The 21745-nt window shown below is 45.8% G+C and overlaps 3 protein-coding genes across 3 annotated transcripts; all 3 read left to right on the forward strand.

Annotated features, from left to right (window-relative positions):
• The first annotated feature begins 4623 nt into the window (after positions 1–4623).
• LOC131213878 (microsomal glutathione S-transferase 1-like) lies at positions 4624–6943 on the forward strand. Its single transcript, XM_058208086.1, has 3 exons — positions 4624–5049; positions 6442–6527; positions 6603–6943. Exons 1-3 carry the CDS (start codon positions 4921–4923, stop codon positions 6844–6846), a joined length of 459 nt encoding a protein of 152 aa, XP_058064069.1. The 5' UTR covers positions 4624–4920; the 3' UTR covers positions 6847–6943.
• A 3988-nt stretch (positions 6944–10931) lies between these two features.
• LOC131213930 (cystathionine beta-synthase-like protein) lies at positions 10932–14251 on the forward strand. Its single transcript, XM_058208160.1, has 6 exons — positions 10932–11349; positions 12324–12430; positions 12529–13429; positions 13519–13653; positions 13724–13917; positions 13998–14251. The coding sequence occupies exons 1-6, from the start codon at positions 11174–11176 to the stop codon at positions 14093–14095; spliced, it is 1611 nt and encodes a 536-aa protein (XP_058064143.1). The 5' UTR covers positions 10932–11173; the 3' UTR covers positions 14096–14251.
• A 1062-nt stretch (positions 14252–15313) lies between these two features.
• LOC131213999 (AP-3 complex subunit delta) lies at positions 15314–21206 on the forward strand. The gene is made up of 12 exons (XM_058208288.1): positions 15314–15469; positions 15859–16348; positions 16474–16839; positions 16931–17200; positions 17301–17374; positions 18078–18226; positions 18286–19499; positions 19584–19734; positions 19914–20078; positions 20147–20276; positions 20358–20419; positions 20502–21206. The coding sequence occupies exons 2-12, from the start codon at positions 16253–16255 to the stop codon at positions 20921–20923; spliced, it is 3099 nt and encodes a 1032-aa protein (XP_058064271.1). The 5' UTR covers positions 15314–15469; positions 15859–16252; the 3' UTR covers positions 20924–21206.
• The last annotated feature ends 539 nt before the right edge of the window (positions 21207–21745 follow it).

Consider the following 21745-nt stretch of genomic DNA (forward strand, 5'->3'; position numbering starts at 1 on the left):
GTGTTGACCCGATTCAGTTACTTTTTATGTTCAAGTTGTACCTCGCACAAGCGGACCCGTCTTCGAAAATGTCGATAACACCACAGAAATAATCAAAGTTGATCGGTCGGGAGCTAAAGATTAACCATCAAACAGTTTTAAGCCATTTGCGCAATTTTGCTGGATTCACAAAGAAGCGCAATGTTTGGGCACCACCCTATTTACACCAAAAAACATGATGGATCGAATTTCCATCAGCGCAATTTTGACCAAACGGCAGGTTTGTGTTCCAGCAGGACAACGAATTGGGACGGTCCGGATCTTGCACCAAGCGAATGACACCTTTTCCGTGCTTTACCAAATTTCCTGAGTTATGAAAGCGCCTAACTAACATTATGGAGGTAGTTTGGTAGAGTGAAAGAAGTAAAAACAATAGTAAAGCTAACACTTCAAATGAAAGTTGCATTACAAACTTTACAAAAAGCTCACGCTTCGCTTCACTTCAAAACGCCTACCGGTATGCATTCAGCGTTACATGTTCAAAAATGCGCGCGTCCGTCAAAGCGTGATAAACGAGATAGCAACCGAACGAAGAACCTTGTCTTGCGTGGGCAAATGAGAAGAGCTAACGCCACGAAATCGTTTATTTTCGGTCGAATTACAGCACCAATGGTCGAAGAGCACAGATGTACGAAATCTGCCGGTGCGTTTGTTGGCCGAGGCAGTGGAGAAAATCAAACGGAAAGCAAGGTTACGATTTTGAAAGTCTCCCCGTAATGCAGGCACGATCAAGGGCAAGCTTTACATTCCACAGTGGTGTGGCCACCAGATCCTTTGCCACGGTGAAGGTGACCATTGTTAGACGTATTGGCTAGCCGTTCTACCGTTGGGACGGATCGGCTGCACTAGGAGGACTTTTGTTCAAATAGAACCAATACCTGTGGGGTAATTGCTTCTATGACGTGTGGACGCAAGTGACACAGTCCTCCTCTTTCTTCCTCGCCGTACATCAATCACACCCAACACACGCGGTCAGTTCGATTTTGAGCCATACTGAACCAATGAGCACCATTGCGCCAATTTACTGCACGAAAGTCTTAACGCACCACAGCACCGTGACGCGGGGTCCCGGAAGTCGCAGGCACCGAAAAAGACTGAAGGACTGACGTTGTAAGACCGTTTACTCGAAAACCGTGCCGGCTTGGTCGGGCCGGCCCACGTAAACCAAGGACAGGATTGAAAGTGTTCGCGACAGGGCCGTATATTAGGCCAAACATAACACCTAATCGAAACCGCAAGCTTGCCGTTTTCTCCGAAAAAGGCCCCAACAACAGCCCAAACTATTTTCGAGCCCCGTCCTCGGTCGACAAGTGGGGCTCAGCCTTCGTGTTCCGCGCCGTCAGTAGTAGCATGTCTGCCCGGACTGGCGAACGACTGGCTAACACTTCGTGTGCTGCCGTGTGTTGTGCTTGCTGCCCAGAGTGTTACTAGAGTGACTGTTGCCCCTGGTAGCTATTGCTGCACTGCTGCTACTATACGTACTACAAGACACAAGACAATCAATCAATGGTTCCGAAGTTCCGAAGATCTTAACCAAGAATGTCCTGGCATTACGATCAACTGGCACGCCGTCACCTAACAACCTTCTGCAATAAAACGTCAAAGCCGTTGGTTCTTAAAAAATGAAATTCAAATTCGCTCGCTCGCTGGTGCTTACTCGGTCCAGGAAGGATAGCCTCTGTGGAAGCATAAGCTCTTATCGGTGATTATCGGCAACAAAAGGCAACATAAGCTAGCGGTGAGACATCGCTTGACATTCTCCTTTCGTTCTCTGGCGTGGCGTGCAAACAAAGAGATATGTGTTCTAGACGTCCAACTTAGATGGCACATGGTAGTAATTTCCACGTGATTAGTGTTCGCATTTTTTAAACCTTTGTCATCCGTCTCCACTCCGCGGGCATAAAGAGCGAATCTGCTGATAGTCTAGTGAAGTGTATGTCTGAGAAGTGCGCATAATCATCATCGACAAAAGTTCAAAGATCCTGGGGACGCTGCGCGTCGGTGATCGAGAATGAGAATAAAACTGCACAGCACCGCCGAGGTGTCGAGTGTTTCTTGCGAGTAATTCACGTCGATTGCGTTCCGTGAGCAACGATGTTCCACCTGCTGACACCGGCACCGATTGACAGAGCAATCGGTTGGTTGTTGAGCCTGCTGCTCTTAGTAGCAACCGTACCGGGCAGCTCCTGTGCGCTACGCTTAAACTACTTCACTGTGGCCGAGGAATCGTTCGATCATGGTTTCAGTCTTCACCCAGACTGGGGCTCTGAAGTGCTCGATCACAGCCACGCCCGCAGTGCGAATGTCCTGGACCAAGGTATAGGCAATACTAGCTCGACCGACTCCGGGAGTGCACCGTGCACAATTATCGATCAGTTTTCGGACACTGGCATAAAAGACGTGGACCTGGCACTGGTACTGCAGAAGCAGCATCTCCCGCGCGATTCAGCGAACGATGAGTTTTTGGTGAGTACTAGCCAATAGGGATAGTAGTAGTGGATGGTCTATTAGTGAGTGAGACTCACAACGTTCGTAATCCACGTTGGCTTCTTCGATCTTACCTTTGTTTCTAGGTACAGTTCGACGAAGTAAACGATAGCAACACGGGCAGCCACTACCTTCTGGCATCGATGCCTCAAACGAAAGGTAAGCAAGACGGGGGCCTACGCAGGCGCAACAACGGAATTGGTGGCAAAAGAATCGAACTACCATATAACACCCAGCCCTTTGTGCCACATTTCAGAACTCCTGCGTGCATCGATGCAGCGGTTCCGGGAATACCGGAACATCGAGGCGTACCAAACTGATGCTACTCGCCCAGCGATTGGGAGTGGTCGTCAGCGGCCTGCAGTGCAGCGACGACCGGTGCTGGGCCACTTTCGTCCACACTTCGTCAACACTGCCAAAGGGTTGCGCAATATACCAGCGCTACTGAATGATGGTGAGCTGCTGCGTGCACCGAACAACGCGCAAGAGACTGGCAGCGGACCGGGCAAAGGGACACGCAAACCGAACCAATCGAGCGCGGAGGCAGGCAGTACAGATCGTCCTGGAGGTGGGACTGGAGCGATCAGCATCCTGTTCAACAACTTCAAGTGGAAAATTAAAGCCATCTACCCGGGCACGGTCTGGTGCGGCGATGGGAACCAAGCGAAGAGCGAGGACGACATTGGGTTCTTCTACCTCACCGACAGCTGCTGCCGGGCGCATGATCTCTGCCCCATCACGATCGCGGCCGGCGAGCAGTTCAATCGCCTGCGAAACAATGGCCATTTTACCCGGTACGTAACCTTATTGCGGGCGGCCAGCAAGCAGTCCTTACAGATCCACTGATCCGCGAACGTCCCGTATTATGCCTTCTCAAACAGGGCGCACTGTGACTGCGACAAGCAGTTCTACAACTGTCTGAAGAGCGCCAACACCCTGGTGTCGCGACAGATCGGCTATACCTACTTTAACCTGCTGAAGCCGCGGTGCTTCCGCTTCGAGCATCCCAAGGTCAATTGCACCCGGAGGTAAATGTAAATGTTATGAACCTCTGCACTCCGCACTGACCCGCTTTCTTCCCGCTTTTTGTACTGTAGAAGTAAAGGCAAATGCTTGTCGTACGTGGTCGACGAACAGCAGCCCAAGAAGTGGCAGTGGTTCGATAACCTTATCTTCTAGGCGGATTCGGCTCCTGTGGAATTAGCCACCTTCACCATGCATCCGGTGCGGTGGAAGAAGCAAAACCGGATTGCTAAGCATGGGCTCAGCTCTAGCTCTAGTCTGATAGGCTCTAGTTCTAGCTTCGAAGGCGCACCGTATCCACTACCAGTTTAGGCGCATTAGTCTTCAGTATATCACCTTTATGTGTTCGAGATGTTTAAAACTCGTAGATTTTTTTTTTGTTTCTTAGAAGAACGGACTGTACCCATAGACTTTTTATTGAGATTTAGGAAGGCATTAGAGACGCACTCGTTAAGCACTCGACATACAGGCAAATGTTAAACGAATAATCTGTAAGCCCTGGAACTGGAAGGGACCAACTGTCCAACTATCGTGCCAGTCTTCAGTATTTCTTGCTACAAAAAAAAAATCAGAGTAAATAGACGCTGATTGCCACTAACACGTGGGCTGACAAGTCCCGAGTCTACGAAAGAAAATGTCGGTTTTTGTTCAAAATGGATTCGTCAATCCCCCCAACTTTTACCTCAAAATAGGCCTCAGTTTCATGCGATAACCTCTTCAATTTTTCTGTGAATAGCCAGTCGAAGCCATCTACCGAGAAAATAATGGATTTCTTTTTAGCTCACCTAATATTTATACTGATCTCCAGCAAAGTTTCGGTCAGGCAAGCTAGCGAGCGATGAGGGCCGAGCCGCGTGCTGTAAGGAACCGTAGAAACACTTTTTTTGTTCCAACGAAGATGACCTTTGCTTGCACCAGTACTACAGGCATCTATCGCCACAATCTCTAGCCCGATGTGCGTGTGCGTGTGTTTTTTCGAGTGTTTTCATGCTCGATTCGTCTGTTATCAGCCATGCTGCAACCACCACTTGTTGTACTCAGCGTAACATACACGCTACGTTGTGCTCGTGGGCTTTGGCGGCTTAGTAGGGTTCTGCGTGCTACCAAAAACCTTACCGCTACGCTCTAGGCAAAAGCGCTAGTTACTTGTAGCCGTTGCAGCCGGGGAATTGGAGTGGCCAACGAAAACGATGATGGTGCAAATATCCGTTCGGCAGCCTCTATAGTCGATAGTTCGCCAGTCGCGCGCATCAGTTACCGGACGCATCACCCAGCGTACAGTTGTGTTTCGCCAAGGCTTGGTCTCCGCGGTAAAAATCATAAGCTGCTATCGAAAGGCCTGAAAAGCGTGAAACGCACCTCAATCGCACCATGGCCGGTAGTCCCTTCGACAACATCAACCCTGAAGTGTATCGTGCGTACGTCTTCTGGTCGGCGGTTTTGTTGGTGAAGCTGTTCTGCATGGCTCCGTTGACCGCCTTCAATAGGTTCAAGAACAAGGTAGGTAACTTCCTACGGCCCGGAAAGAGTCGTCTCGTAAATAGTCATTTTGCAGCTTTCGGCTGCCTTCGAAGGGTTTGAATAATTCATGCTGCCTGAAAGGCAGTTACGACCGTATAGCTGGTGTCGACCGCATGGACCCGGAAATCTTATCCGATAATTGCAATCTCATAAATCCGTTGCCCAGTCCGTTCTTCTGAGTGGAAAAAAAATCAATTAAACTGCAATCAACGAACTGTGACAACGCGTGGCACACCTTTGTTGTATAAAATCAGGGCCATCGTAAACAACATGACGTTGATCGGTGTCACTAGACAATTGCATAACGATGGCAGTGTCAGCAACTCTATCAATATCAACTTTTGAAAAATGATGCTACGCAAAAGGACTACGCGTATTAGATGTACCGAGTGAGACACCGAGACTTTGTGTGATCGCCCGGACTTTCTATACCCGTAGGCAACTGCCTTTGGATGGGAAGTGTAAATATTATGTAATGTTCACGCAGGAGGGGGAGCATTTGAGCAAGTCACGCTACTCACAGGTGGTGGATAATAATTATGTACAATCTGGAAACGCTGATGTACTGGGCTATTTGCTTGTATTTACAAGTAACGTTTATCGATAAACTCAAAGTTCAAAATACGAAGTGACAATGATTTTTGAAAGGGTTCCTATATTATTGGAGAACCACTTTCCACTTGTTCAAGCTTACTAATTCTAATTTCTAATTTTTGTATTAGTTTTAAAAATGATACGACAGTATGGAGAAACCTGGCCGCTTAAAAACAACGATAGCAACAATAAAACAATAAAAATAATAACAATAATAATATATTTAAAAAAAACACGGCTCCGTCAGGTGTTCTCCTTCACTATCCCTCACCCTCCCTCAATGGGGGGAACGGCGAGAAGAAGATGGAAAGGGAAAAACTTTCTCATGGCTCTTTCTCGCGCTTGTTGAATTTAATGTTGGTTTTCAGAGGTTTTAGACCTTGCCTTGACCCAACGGCCCCTTTTTGGGGAGAAATTCCACACGAACCTGGCTCCGACATGCTCCGAATGCCACAGGTTTTTGGTGGGCCATAGTCTATGGTTTGATCTTGCGTACAGCGCATCGTCGATCGTGGCAACTTATTCACGATGGCACCAGCGCCGTTCGAAGCGATTAACGAAGTCACGCTCAGAGCGTATCTCTTCTGGAGTGCCGTGTTGGTGGTGAAGATGCTGCTCATGACAGCATTAACCTCGTTAACTCGCGTCCGAAAGATGGTATTTTGTGCACACAGTTTTATATATTATATTGTGGATCATATCCCTGAAAACGATCCCTCTTATTGTGATGCTACTATAATGACCCTAATCGAACTGGATCCGTTACCGTTCTTTCAGGCATTCGCTAACCCAGAGGATACCAACGCTATCAGCAGGAAGCTGAAGCCCAAGCTGGACGATCCCGATGTAGAGCGTGTGCGAAGGTAAGCCAGGACACACATTCCGACCACCACCACCACCACCACACCACCAATATCGATCCATCCATCTGCTTACAGGGCCCACCTGAACGACCTGGAGAACATTCTGCCGTTCTTCGTCGTCGGTTTCCTGTACCTGCTCACCGATCCGGTACCGTTCCTGGCAATCAACCTCTTCCGGCTGGTGGCCGTGTCGCGCATCGTGCATACGCTCGTCTACGCGGTCTTCGTCGTGCCTCAACCGGCCCGGTTTCTGGCGTACATGGGCGCCATGGGGCCAACCGCGTACATGGCGCTCCAAACACTCCTGCACTTCTTGTAGTGGGGCCCCATGCCCTACGGTGGTGGTATGTCTCCACGAATGATTGCTGTAATATCGTTGATAATAAAATCAGGCGCCATTTGGGCATGAACCTTAACCACTAGCGACTTGAACTTGGAAACTGAAACACTGGAAACGATCATCTAGGACGAATTGCTTTGTCGGCATCGTTGTAATGCGTTCAAAGGGGAATCACAGCGACAAGTATTCAAAAGTCACTGTTCCGGTGTTAAATCCACGGTCCGCGACCGTCGAGTTGTCTATCGGGAATGGCCTAGTTGGGAGTTTTATTTGCAACATAATCGAGCATACGATACATCCGACAAGACCACGTGCGTGCCCCTGTTGAAGTGAACTTTTTGTTCATTATATGTTCTCCGCATAATTACCAAAATTAAATTCTTTTCTAAATTCCTCAATTTTCTAGAACGGTGTGAAATGTGCATTTGTTAGTCTCGGAAGTTTTGCTTAGTGGAGTCTTCGAAGACTCCGAAACCCAAAAGGAAACCGCGGCAAATGGTCAGCCAGCAGCGTCAGTCCGTCAGGGCCGGTTCGGCCCGGAAATCGTACGCATATCTTTTAATGAATTTTTCGCCGTACGGCACTCATTTCTCTTTCATTCGGTTGATTGATCATGTATATGTGGCCCATTCAGTAAAAAAAACGCTTTGGGATGGACATCCACACGCATACACGGGCCTCACCGTTAACCGTGACTTGATGAAACATGTTGATTCATGTTTGAAATTGCGCGCGGGTCGCGCTCGTGACTCTCATCTCCAAACGCGCGCGATATTCGCGTATATGAGCTGCACAATGAACTTGACCAAGGACTCGCTACTGTAATTAGTGAAGGTGGTGATACTACGCGATGGTTTGGCAGTTGGAGGCCTGATCATAAAACCCTCCCACCAAAGCATGAACTGTGTTTGGTAAAATAACTGAAATAATTCTTTTGGCTACGAGCTTCAATTGCTTTGCACGGTCCGTAATCCTAGTCCGTCGGTAGTCGGCTAAACCCTGCTATGTTTATGTGAGTTCGGATTTGGAAATCATAATCATACATCGTCCTACACTTGCTGCTTTCACCTGTGGAAAGGAAAGGGCGGGGACGAGCAAGCGAGGTGGGCCGGGAAACGGATTTCGAAAGCCTCCACCTTTTACACGCGGCTCTCATGAGTGTCACCCGTCCGTGGCCATCGCGTCACCGCGTTAGTCAATATTCCGATGAATCATTGAAAGAATGGACGTAAAATCCCGCCGTAACGGTGAATGAACACTCTCTCGCGGATCCGTTGAGTCGTCATTAGACGGGGCCGTTGATAAAAGCATGGACACTCCGCTGCGCTGCAATTATACCGCTGCCGGCTGGATTCGGTTGCACAAGCAAACCGGCCTTAGAACTACCTCTGGGGTACATCTTAGTGGTGAAATAATTTTTCAATAGTGACCACCGTGCGTTTATCGTGATTCGAGTGCAACACTCGCGCTAGGAGGTGCCATTATTGTTCATGCATATCCTAGTACTGCGAGCACATTTAAGCGGGGATCCGTTGGAATACTGTGTGTGCAATCTAATTGTGAAGCAAAAACTGCATGATCAGAAAAAGAAAGTGAAACCACCGGATTTTGTTAGCTTCTGCCGAGCCTGACCAAGCCATAATTGAGATTGCTAGCATTGGTTTATCTTGTCTGTCGAAACAATGGAACACATTTGATATCTTGTCGACAGAGGGATAAAGCCATTGTTGCAATGTTAAACCAGCGATATGGTGTTACCGGCATGCTAACGCTCAACAACGACAGCGGCCATCATTCAACCGTAGCCATCACCTATCACCTGGTCCCGGTCTCCTCCCGCCCAAAAAGCTTCCAAGCCCCAAACTGGTAAGATTCGTCGATCTCGGTCGATCACTTAAAACCCGTCCAAAAGTGCCTCGACCAACTGTAATATCACCTGGTATGTAAATGCTTAAACGAAGAAAAAGAAAAGGTATTTCATCATTCCTCGTCGGCTATCATCATGTCTAGTTTGCAGACTGTGATCCTTCCAGTCGCTTTATAACTGCATCTATCGTTGCGCGCATCCGTGACGCACATGTTATCTCTATTATCTAGCGCAACGTACGGTCTCTATTGTTGCGTCGTCTAAGTGTAAGGCGAAAACTTTGTCGGCAAAGGTTGAGATTGGGGCACGAGGACGTGATGGGCAACCTTTCGAAATTCAAACGGGCTTGTTTTTTCCCGGCCGGTATGGCTCCTGTTGGACAAACCCCCCATCCCCCCACGCACTCTGAGTCAATTTTAAGGGGGTTCTCGCGAAACAGCGCACGGAAAATGGCACATGATAATATTGCGTGAAATTGCGTCATCGTGCATGCCCCACACGCTGTTAGTCATGGGACCCCTGTCTTTCTGCGAGGGTTGCGTGGATACAAGGATAAGGGTAAACCACAAGACCTACATTGCATGATACACGCTGGAGAACTTTTTTGATTAATCAATCCGCAGTGATGTTCTGTTAATGCCAGGGTTAATGTTTGATGTTAAATTGCAGCGGAAAGTTAAAAACCGTTAACATCAATCAATTTCTTCTCGTTGCTCACTGCTTCCTGTGTGCGTTTCAGGCGGCACACTATTGTTCAAGCTTAAAGCGATGCGTTGCTCTTGTCTCGCTTATGACAAACACGTCCGAACACGTCATTCTCGGTTCCCGGTAACGATGATTCAGCTTGAACCGGCTTCGCTCTCCCGTTTCAACGTGTAACGACGAGTTACTCATCAGCTGTTTTGCTGCTCGGCGCGCTTGTGACGTTCATTTCGATGAGCGTCCGTAATGGTGACGCAGCACCATGCGACTTGATTTCGCCGCGAGGTAGAAAGATGATAATCATCTTTCGCTTTCGAAAGCGCTTCCTGTTGCCTGTTGTCGCCTGTGTCAGAATGTTACGTTTGATATTGGTTTCATCGATACCTGTGCAGCTGCACTTGGGGCTTTCTTAGAATTGCGAAATGTGAATATTTCATTTTTCCACATCAAGGATCTTTTATCTTTCCGATGATATATAACATCGGTACATTCTCGTTTGAAAACCGTGCAAACCGTGATCGCTTTATAGTAGTCAATAAAAGTTGACTTAAAAGAGCAATTTTTATCGTTCTTTTGAGTTTGACAGATCCATTCTCGGAATCTACAATACACAGAAGCCTAATAATTCGAATTCGTATGCCTACTGTCTGTATTTTCTCCATCAATGCATCAACAGACTTACCAAAAGAGGAAAATGGAACTACCGATCAAAGAATATATGTACATGTCAAAGCCACCTAAATTAAATCTATCTTATAACAAACATTATAGTTTGTAATGATTGGTTGTAATCTGAGTAAAACAGAACTATAAGAAAACCGCAGGTTAACCACATACAAAAAGGTATGGTTAAGGGACGCTTGGTTTCAATTTAAATTTATTTCTTTGTTTTATTCTACGCCATTTTTTTTTTTCAAAGCCAAAGGACCTCGAGTCTGCGAAAGCACAAGAGGGAAAGTAAAATGTTCAAACGAAACAGGAATCGATTACGGGAGCTCAATGAGTCTAGAACGTTGCAAGAGTGACCCCCATTAAGCGATCGTGTCGTCCGTTGGTCCAACCAGCCACTGATGCAGAACATCACACGAGAGAGGTCACTGGGCACATTAGTTATCACTAAACGAAATTGCGGTTTGTCTGAAACGCCCGTTTCCTGTACCCGCGGTTGGACGATCCCCAGAACCGACCCTCAAACTACAGCTACTATTCGGGCCGGTGGCAACCATCAAGAGCCAAACGTGGGCCGAGCCGCATGAGGTAGGCCGGAGAAGGCTGGATAGCGGAGTCCCGCTCTGGATCCAGATCTGGGGGTTCGACCACAAACCACACATCTCCGCTTGTTTGCTAACCGCAAAGCGACCTATACAAATAAACGGCCAGCTTTGTGTGTTGCTGAGGCACCAACACCAAGGTTGTGCGGCCAGTGGCCGATAGGTTTTTAAGGCGCCTGGAATACGGCAGCAGCACTCATTCGATTGCTTTTAATACCAACAACAACATCATTTGATTGCTGGTCGCAGAGTGTGGGACAGCGAAATTCCTGCGAATTGATCTGTTGCTCTCTCTGTCTCTCTCTCTCTCTCTGTATACCTCAAGTGTGACCGTTGTGTTGACCTCCGAATATCGATACCATTGGCCGCTGTAGGTTTGATCGTTTAAGGCCCGGTACCAGATTAAGTTAAAATAAAAGTGTTACAAAAGTGTCATCGGACAGCAAACATTCAATCAACCACAGCAATGGCAAGCGGTAGCCACAGAGGATGTCCCATGGGCGATCATGCGCACCATGCGACGAATGGGAAACCATCGGATGATCAGGATCCAATGGCACACTTTATTAGGCCGGATGCCCCATCGCGCTGCACGTGGTCCTTGGGAACGAAAGAGCCGAGCCCCCATCACCATCAGCCTCTGTAAGTAGACTTTCACAACCGAAGGCGTGTTGTGTCTGTGTGGAGATTCTTTCAAATGTATGTTCTGTGGCTTAGAACCTCTGTTGATCTCTGTACAAAATCAGCTGCGTACTGAGATCGCCTAAACTAGCCTGCGTAAAAAGAATGCGTACAACCCACCGAGTATGGTTTTCGTTGTGTTGTTCACGAGTTTTATGTGTTTTTGACGAACAGACCATCCCGATTAGGTATCACCCCGTACTTGATGCCCCGCAAGAAGTGGCGGCGCCAGTACGTAGCAGATTCTATCTCTGTAACGCCAATGGCCTTAGAATCATCTGAGCCATTGCGTGCTGTACTTTTAATTCCCTGCTGTACTTCCTAAAACTAGCATGCTTAACGACAGTCTAAAATTACGAAAAATAATCTTGACTCGGGGTTAAAGGGTGCCTGTCGCGCACAAACTTCCGCGAGCGTGCTCTGAGTCTGTTAATGGCACGTGTTAATGACCCACCCGTTTCCTACATTCCCTGCGTAAACAGTTTATTTTCGCCTTGGCTACAACTACATGTTGTTCGTTGCAGAGTCTGCTACCCAATTGCTAATCGCAAACTCTTGGCCTTTTCCTACTTCCATCAAAATACAAAACAATCATGTAATTCCCAGCACTTTATCTGACAAACGATACTTCATCACCTAGGGCGTACCGAAGCAGCTGTTCGGTAATGCTGCTCGGGGGGCTCGGGCCCCCCGAGGTGGATGGTTGTCTACTGCAGAGATGGTGGTGCTGATTGGTTATCTGTAGTAAGCTTCCACGCTGTAACGCTTCTAAACTGAAATTAAATTGTTGTACTTCTGCCTAACCCTCTGCCCTTTGCTGAACAAAGATTCATACATGTATCGTCGAAAGTTGTATTCAAAATAAAATAAAAAATAGCAAATATAGCCATAGGTAAAATGTGGAGTATCCAATATTTTTGTAATTCTTTTTCCAGCACCCAAAAGTCGACTGTACTTCCGTCGATTTTGGAAGCCGTTGGCGGCACACCATTGGTAAAACTGAATAAAATTCCACAATCATTCGGGCTGAAGTGTAATGTTTGTGAGTATTTGGGCAGATAATTTTTCTTTTTCACAGTAATGTAACCAGCTCGCCCTATACGCTCTGTCTATCTGGTATCTGATTTCAAACCGACCTAGATGCAAAATGTGAGTTCCTCAATCCAGGCGGCTCTGTCAAGGACAGGATCGGCGTGCGCATGGTACTGGAAGCAGAACGCAAAGGCCTACTAAAGCCTGGCTGCACAATTATTGAGCCGACGTCCGGCAACACGGGTATCGGATTGGCAATGGCGGCCGCCGCGAAGGGCTACCATTGTATCATCGTGATGCCGGAGAAAATGTCGAATGAAAAAGTTGACACCCTAAAGGCGCTCGGAGCGGAAGTAATCCGCACTCCCACTGAGGCCGCATTCGATTCACCGGAAGGCCTGATCGCGGTTTCACAGCAACTCCAGCGTTCGATACCGGACTCGATCATTCTGGACCAATACCGGAACGCGGGTAACCCGCTGGCGCACTACGACGGTACGGGGGCAGAAATCGTAGAGCAACTGGGTGGCAACGTGGATATGGTCGTGATCGGTACTGGTACCGGTGGTACCATGACTGGTATCGGGCGCAAGATCAAGGAGTCATGTCCTTCCTGCAAAGTGATCGCCGCTGATCCGGAGGGATCGATTTTAGCCGAACCAGAGGAGCTCAACCGAACGGACGTCAACTTTTACGAGGTCGAGGGTGTGGGGTACGACTTTCTTCCAACGGTGCTGGACCGCGGTGTCGTCGACAGGTGGTACAAGTTTAATGATCGCGCCGCACTGCCACTGGCACGTCGTTTAATTCGCGAAGAGGGATTGCTGTGCGGCGGCAGTAGCGGTGGTAATCTATTCGTGGCGCTCGAGGCCGCCAAAGGGCTGACCGAGGGACAAAACTGTGTCGTAATTCTTCCGGACAACATCCGCAACTACCTTACGAAGTTCGTCTCAGATAACTGGATGGAGGCTCGTGCTTTCAAGCAGTCCATCAATGTGCACAATCACACGTGGGTAGCAAGAGTATCTTTGGAACGGCACCTTTGTTGGAAAACGTTGGAATCATTTTTTTTCCTCACACTTTACTTCTCGGATGTAGGTGGTGGAATGGGAAGATATCCTCCCTCAATATACCGACCCCTGTTACAGTGAACGACAACACCTGCATCGAAGACGCGATTGCTCTGTTGAAGCAACATAAATTGAATCAAGTTCCGGTGCTAGATAGCGCGGGGTAAGAGAGTGTCTGCTAAGAGAACCTAGCCAAACAAATTGGGTAAATGTTACTGCATTTCATCTTCCAGTGAAATCAAGGGCATCGTCTATTTGCCCAATCTGATGAGTAAGCTGCTAAACGGCCTAGCAAAACCGACCGATTCAATCGTGCGTGCTATATTCAAGCAGTTTGTCAAAGTTGACCATGATGAAATTATTGGCAGAACGTCGCGCATTTTGGAAAAGGATACTTTTGTCGTGGTCACCTGCAAGGAGCGATGTGGTAAACCGAAGTTTGGCAGAGTAGTGTAGTAACGTCATTTGTTTAAGTCTTTTCTTTTTACTCATTGTTCGTTTTCACAGAAACCAAGCAGCAAGAATCGCTGGTGGGAATTCTTACGCAACAGGACATATTTGATTTTGTGGTTGGCCAATCGAACGGTGTTGCCAATGGTAAATGAGACGATGAAAGGGTTAATGTTTGTACCTTCTACTCCAACTGCATAAAACAACGCAACGAGTGTTACGTTGTTTATGTTACGAAGCTGAACATTCTTATCGTCAGATGAGTGAAGCTGTATCGTTCTGCGCATTTCAATAAAGGCTACGCAATATCATATGATGAGTTGTGAGTGTAACTTTACGAAGTTACGTCAAAGGAGTTTCTGTTCCTCGTGTTTAGGTGACCGCAAAGTCGCTGGATATCAAGAAGAAGCAATAAAATTATACGCGGGGATTAGGCAATCAGAAAATGTCGCAAACAATGTTGTATGGCAACTGCATGCATGGCCATGCAACATTACCAACATTACGTCTTTATATAGACGCTTCACTACGTCGATGATGTCTTCTTCGATGACGATCCTCTCAGGGATCAATCCAGCTACCAGGACACATTGCGGAAGATGACAGCAACCCGAGTCGGGGCCAAATAGTGGACTCGAGCGAGATTTTCCAGGTTCCGCTTCAACGACAGTTCCTCTGTTGGAGCTAAACGCAGTTAGAGATACTTGGAGAGCTATTTGGAGCTAGTACTATCCGAATTTTATTTGAAAGCAGCGCTCTGGTCGTTATCATCTTGACAATTTGAAAACTGACAACAATTTGACAATGACAGCTGCGGTCTGTTCGGCTTCAGCCCTGAGACGCACACATGCGCGCTAGCGATTGAACAAAACAAGGACTCCATACAACAACCCCCATACAAAAACAATGAATAGGCCGCATCTGTCATTCAAAATTCTCGGACTGGCCGATACGGGATATCGTCGGAGATGCTATAACGAATTTCCTCTGTAGCTGTCCTTATGATTCATTTCATTCCTCTTCGATTCTTTTTGACATTCTTCTCGCTTTCGTATTCTATTTCATTCCCACCCACGCTCTTTTCTATATGCCACCTTGTTGAGAAACCGAAGAAAAGAAAAACAATCAAAGAACATCGGCCTGACAGATCATCATTTTTGCCTTCATCATCACTCTCTGCTGTCGAGTGCACATTGTTGTGAGTCGAGCTGGATTTTAATGCCATTGGTATCGGCGTTATTACCACTAGCAAAGTGTGCGAGTGTGTTATCTAGCCAATTGTGCAGTTTGGAACGTATCTCATCCAAGACAAAACAGCCTGACGGAAACCAGCTCGTCAGTTCACGAATAGTAACGTTGAAACAAAACGGTGCAACTGCAGCGCTCCTTTGATGAGGTGGCCGCTACGTCAAAGTCTCTAATAATACAACACAACAACAGCAATTCTCTTTTTGTTGTTGCTCCCTATACGGGAGAGCCTCACGAGAAAAAAAAGCTATCGCCTGCACTTCTATAAAGCGTAAGTTAAGGTAAGGTAGCCTGCAGGGGGCCCAGTGTACATTGGAATAGGATTATTCGATGTGGGTCGCTCTTTTTAGAGCAAGTATAACAATTAGGTTCGTTCGTTAAAACAATGTTAACGATGTAAACAAATGGTTCCGCCTACTAACATTGCTGCACAGTCATCGCCATTTTTTTAGCTACGTATAAAAAAAAGAAGGGAACGCTCTGCGGTAAAATGACTGTGCGTGTATAACACACCATGCAGTTATTTTGTTCATGGCGGAAGCATTTGTTTACATCATTAATAGTACTTTAACGAATGAATCCCCATACAAGGTATTGCTCTGGCTTGCTAAAAGCCCGACTTTAGAATTACCGATGCGTGGAAATTACTTTTAGAATTACCGTTCTTCAGGAGAATCGCAAATGGGACATATGGTTTGGTGAAGTATGCAGGTGTGAAGTGTATATCCACAACGTCGAAGTGAAAACCACGGCTACAACATCATCTTTGACGAAGAGCCAACTAACGGAACGACGCAGTGCAGTAGCAGTTGAGATATGCAAGGTGATTTACAACAACCGGCGTGTGCGTAATCACCGTAAGGGATTGGGCTCGGTGTGGGCACCTCATACCTGCCAAGTTAACGCCAACCAATCGTAAAGTTGCTTCCCTTTGGGTGCTGACAAGGGACTCCGTGCAAGGCACATTTCTCAATCAAACACAGCCTTCAAAGACGCAGTTCTGACGAAACTAACAATCTCAACGATCAGTAGACCAACACTCGACGTGTCCACACGGTGGCACGATGGCACTGAAGAAAGTAAAAGGCAACTTCGAACGAATGTTCGATAAAAATCTCACTGATCTAGTGCGCGGCATACGGAACAACAAAGATAACGAGGTAAATTAGATGTGGCGAACCGAAAGTGGGATTGGGATCATGCGTGGAGCTGCTTAGTAGAATGTACAATGAGGCACAAAATGTTGTGTCACGTTAATCGAATTTTTTCTCTGTTTGAATCGTAGGCCAAATACATTGCTCAATGCATAGAGGAGATCAAACAAGAACTGCGACAGGACAACATCAACGTGAAGAGCAATGCGGTAGCAAAGCTTACTTACCTACAGATGTGCGGCTACGACATTTCCTGGGCCGGCTTCAACATTATCGAAGTAATGAGTTCAAACCGGTTTACGTGCAAGAGGATTGGCTATTTGGGAGCCAGCCAGTGTTTTCATCCAGAAAGTGAGCTGTTAATGCTAACCACCAATATGATTCGGAAGGATCTAAGTTCCACTAATCAGTACGATGCTGGTGTGGCTCTATCGGGTCTAAGCTGTTTCATTTCTGCCGACCTCTCTCGGGATTTAGCAAATGACATTATGACACTGGTTAGTGCACGCTACCAAATACACACGTACTACAAGGCCGCACAGCTCAAGTCCTAAGGTACATCGCTTTTTTTTCAATTTTGTTTTTCAGATGAGCTCCACGAGACCGTATCTGCGTATGAAAGCGGTGCTAATGATGTACAAAGTGTTCCTGCGGTATCCCGAAGCACTTCGACCGGCCTTTCCTAAGCTGAAGGAAAAGCTCGAGGATCCTGATCCGAGCGTACAGTCGGCGGCAGTAAACGTGATTTGTGAGCTGGCTCGTAAAAATCCCAAAAACTATCTTTCGCTGGCACCGATCTTCTTCAAACTCATGACGACATCGACAAATAACTGGATGCTGATTAAGATCATAAAATTGGTATGTTCGGAATATAGCTTTTTATTTGTTTTTAATCCGTGTTCGTTCTCTTTTCCGCGAAACATCGCGAACTCGGACGTATGTTTAATTCCTGGATCAGTTTGCCAGTCTAACCGCGATCGAACCGGCATTGGGTATGAAACTGACACATCCACTAATCGAGCTGATTTCCAGGTTTGGAAGATTCCAATGCTTGTCTGGTTAGGCTATCGTTCGTTAGTTGCTACCGTTCGTCGATCATTGATAGGAATAGGTGTTGCCTGTGTGCTCGATATCCTTTCCATAAAGTCTTCTAAAATGATTTTGTGCCACTAATGCACAGATTTCATGGCTAACATAGCTAATGACGGTTACATTTCATGTTGGGTCGTCAGTTTTTGCTCACTGAATTTCTCTATTGGATGTTTTCCAGTGGAAATCGGTCAAATGTGACATTATGGACTTACAATTACATTTATAAAATAACTTGCTTTCTAAAATGCTTATTATGGAAAAGGAAAAAGGCTCCAAAACACACGACTTTATCCAAAGTACTTTACCATTAAATGTACATTTAGGTGATAAATATATTTTAATTTTTTCTGTGTTTTATTTCTGATTTTTACTTCCAGTTTGGCGCTTTAACTCCGCTAGAACCTCGATTAGGCAAAAAGCTCATTGAACCGTTGACAAATTTAATCCATAGGCAAGTTGACCTAAATGTTGTCAGGTTGCTGCTTGTTGTACCCTCACATAGTAAACTTTACCGTAGCTACTGCTTTAATTTATGTCGCTCAAATATGTGTTATACAATCAATTCGCATTCTGCTAATGTAGATTTCTTTCACAACAAAACATCTAATTTTTCCTCTCTTTTTTGGTAACATCCCCACAATAGCACCTCGGCAATGAGCCTTTTGTACGAATGTATCAATACCGTGATTGCAGTCTTGATTAGTATTAGCAGCGGCATGCCGAATCACAACGCTTCCATTCAGTTGTGCGTTCAAAAGTTACGTATCCTCATCGAGGACTCTGACCAAAACCGTAAGAAATCATTATCTCCAACTTCAGCATTGTTACTTACTACATCTCTTTCCCTTTAGTGAAGTATCTCGGGCTATTGGCAATGTCGAAAATATTAAAAACACACCCGAAAAGCGTACAGACTCACAAAGATCTGATACTGTCGTGCCTCGACGACAAGGACGAATCTATACGATTGAGGGCACTTGATCTGCTCTATGGCATGGTGTCGAAAAAGAACCTTATGGAAATCGTACGCCGCTTGCTCAGACACATGGAACGCGCGGAGGGTTCATCCTATCGCGACGAGCTTCTTTTCAAGGTGATTGAAATCTGCTCGCAAGGTTCATATCAGTACGTAACGAATTTCGAATGGTACTTGACCGTACTGGTCGAGTTGGTATTACTTGAGTCAGCCTCAAAACATGGTCAACTGATTGCTGCCCAACTGTTGGACGTAGCTATTCGTGTTCAAGCTATACGCACGTTCGCTGTCAACGAAATGGCCACACTTCTTACCTCGTACCCAGTGTCTTCAGCAAACAGCACTATGCACGAAGTTCTTTACGCAGCCGCTTGGATCGTCGGTGAATTCGGTAACAACCTCGAACGGCCGGAACAAACGTTAGCGGTATTGTTGCAACCAAAACCCGTTCCCGGTCATATATTAGCGGTGTACGTGCAGAATGCGCTTAAACTGTTCATGTACCTTGCCGAACGTGAAATGGAACGTAACGATGCTAACGCTCTGCGTGCTCACTGCGAAACTCTTTTGGTTGGGCTACCCGCTTTCCTTATATCGCCCGACATCGAGGTTCAGGAAAGAGCCAGTTCCGCATTCATTCTTGTTCAGCTGCTCCATGAACTAGTAGATAAAAGTACCGAAGGTGACCCTACCGGCTCTTGCCAAACGGCCAATATTGTTGATCAGTTCGCCGATGAACTTGGCGACAAACACTCATTACCGGTACGGTGCACAGCCATTCCGATTTCCGCCGTACAGTTGCTGGGTGAATTACGGGAAATCTTTGGTTGCGAATTAAATCCAGTTGCATCGAAAGCCCAACGCAAAGTGCAACTTCCCGACGGACTTGATCTTGATGCATGGATCAACATGCCTCCAGCAGCCACATCGGCAGATGATAGCAGTTTGGAGGGAGCGTCTAGTGACGAGGACAAACTGTTTCCCCTGTTTTTGCCGCCCTCGGCACGACGCGGTAACGACCGTGAGAGGAACGGTGACCGTTCTACGTCAGACAAACGAAAAGAGCACACCCAAGAAGACCTCAACAAGGTAAATACATCAACGGGTGCATGAATTTGAAGAAAATTGTTAGTTTTTAATTTTTGACTGTTTTTTGTTTTTTCATGTCTATAGATGCGAGAGGCACGGTTGTTGGAGCAAACAAACAATCCCAACTATCTCAAACCGATTAAAAAGGGCATTAGCAGCGGGATTGGGTCGAAGGAAAATTATGAAGACATTCCTATAGCTGAAATAGCGCTAGAAATACCTCTTCAGATACATTGTAAGTTATGTAGGAGTTGATTAGTTTTATTTTCTATGTGTTGATTTGATACAACAACTTTTATGTTGGGTTACTTTTTGTTATTTGAAATTGTATTTGTTTATTAGTATGTTTCTCAAAGTTTCTTTTAAAATTAAATTTTATTATATTATTACTGTTTGTCTCCTGGGAATCGTTAGCCACAAAACGTTCAGAACAATATCTGAAGGAGGGAAGATCTGATACTGTGGCGGGCTCTTCAAAGGGATCGAAAGATGGCAGAAAAAGTGAAAAAGGGAAAAAGGCAAAGAAAAAGGGGAAAAAAGGTAAACGATATTCAGAAGAATCGGATTCCGAAAGTGATGGTAAGAAAAACGAATATTGCGCTACAGATTTGTGCAACTGTAACAATATTTTGCATTTGACGTTTTAGATAAGAAACCAGTGCATGTCGTCAACACAGTGATCGAACTTCCCGAGGGAGCAATTTTGTCAGATTCCGAAGATAAGAATTATGACGATCCTAATGACCCTCATCGAGCTCTTGATATTGATTTGGATGCGTAAGTTGCGTAAATGGTTTTGGGTCTCACAACTATACGTTCTACTTACATCTTTTTTCTAAATGATGTGTCTATTTTCAGACCGCTTGAAGAAGAGAGGCCCTTGAAACGTCCGTCAGCAAACCGATCCAAATGGCAAACAGGTACAAGTGGTGGAGGGTCGGCGGTGACTATAGCAAAATGGAAGCTTGAGTCTTATTCATTCTATACCCTTTAATGTTGAAGGTGCAGCGAAGGACAATCGACCTTATTACAACGATGACAAAGTAGTGAAGTCCAAGGAGAAAAAAGAAAAAAAGAAAAAACGGAATAATAACGTTGAAGAAGCGAATGATGGAGCGATAATGCTGATGATCGATGTGATTCCTTCACCTGCCGAAAACTATCACTATCCCGGTCCAGGTGGTAGTAGCACGCAAGCCAGCAATGATGCAGGGAAGGTGGAGCAATGCGGAACGGATTCTAGTGACTTATTATTGATAACCCAGGATAGCAAAGAGCATCAGGTAGAGAGAGCGGAGGATGGAAAGAATGAAACAAACAAACGAAAGGAAAAACGTATTGCAAAGAAACAAGGGAAAAAATCGAAAAACACCGTTTGTCATAGTATCAGGGATGGACGAAAGCCTGGGGCGGAGGAGTTATAACCGGATTACGAGGAAATGACGACCACAAGCAAAGATGCAATTTAAGCTAATTTCTCATCGTCGTCCAATCTTTCCTATTCATTTACTGCTGTAAGTCTAGTAGGTATTTGAATGGAATATTACAGTGCTAAATAAAAGAGAATCTAAAAAACATCGAAAACATACTTCAGTTATAGCTTCTGGTAGTAATCCTTTTTTATTTGACCCAAATAATCTCTTGTGCTGTAACTACCAAAATTGTACCACAGCATCGCTGTAATTCCAATATATTGGTTTATGGAAAACGAAATCCATTATATTTGCGTGAAATTCACAACTTTATCCAAGAAGTTTCCAAAGGTCCGATTTGGTTAAAAAAGCCCCATTTTGTTGTATAATTTGTTACCATTTTAACTAAGGTATTATAGACAAAGGCCTGTGCCTAGAGACACATATTTGGCACGGATAGTGCACCAATCCAAATCCACAGGACAGTCCACTAATCCTCTAACTAATTAAATCAGTCAATTATTAAGAATATATATATGCTCATCGGAGGCAAATTCGAATGCGCCATCGAAAAACATACCATCAGAGAAAGCTCATAGTGTGTCGTCCAAAACGTAGGTCGAGTTCCCAGCATACAGCAAGAGCAAGCTGTATCTGGGCGTCCACATGAAGCGAAAATAAACGATCTGACATTTCAGATAAGTGCCAAACTGTTTGCGCTTATGTCAAAACGTTTATGCCTCTGCGGAGACGTAAAACCGTTAGCAAACGCTTTGTTTACAAAATTTTGCAATTTAAAAAAAATTATAATGTACGTTTTTATTTGCTGGTATA

The sequence above is a fragment of the Anopheles bellator genome, chromosome X, assembly GCF_943735745.2.
Source record: "Anopheles bellator chromosome X, idAnoBellAS_SP24_06.2, whole genome shotgun sequence".
Lineage (NCBI taxonomy): Eukaryota > Metazoa > Arthropoda > Insecta > Diptera > Culicidae > Anopheles > Anopheles bellator.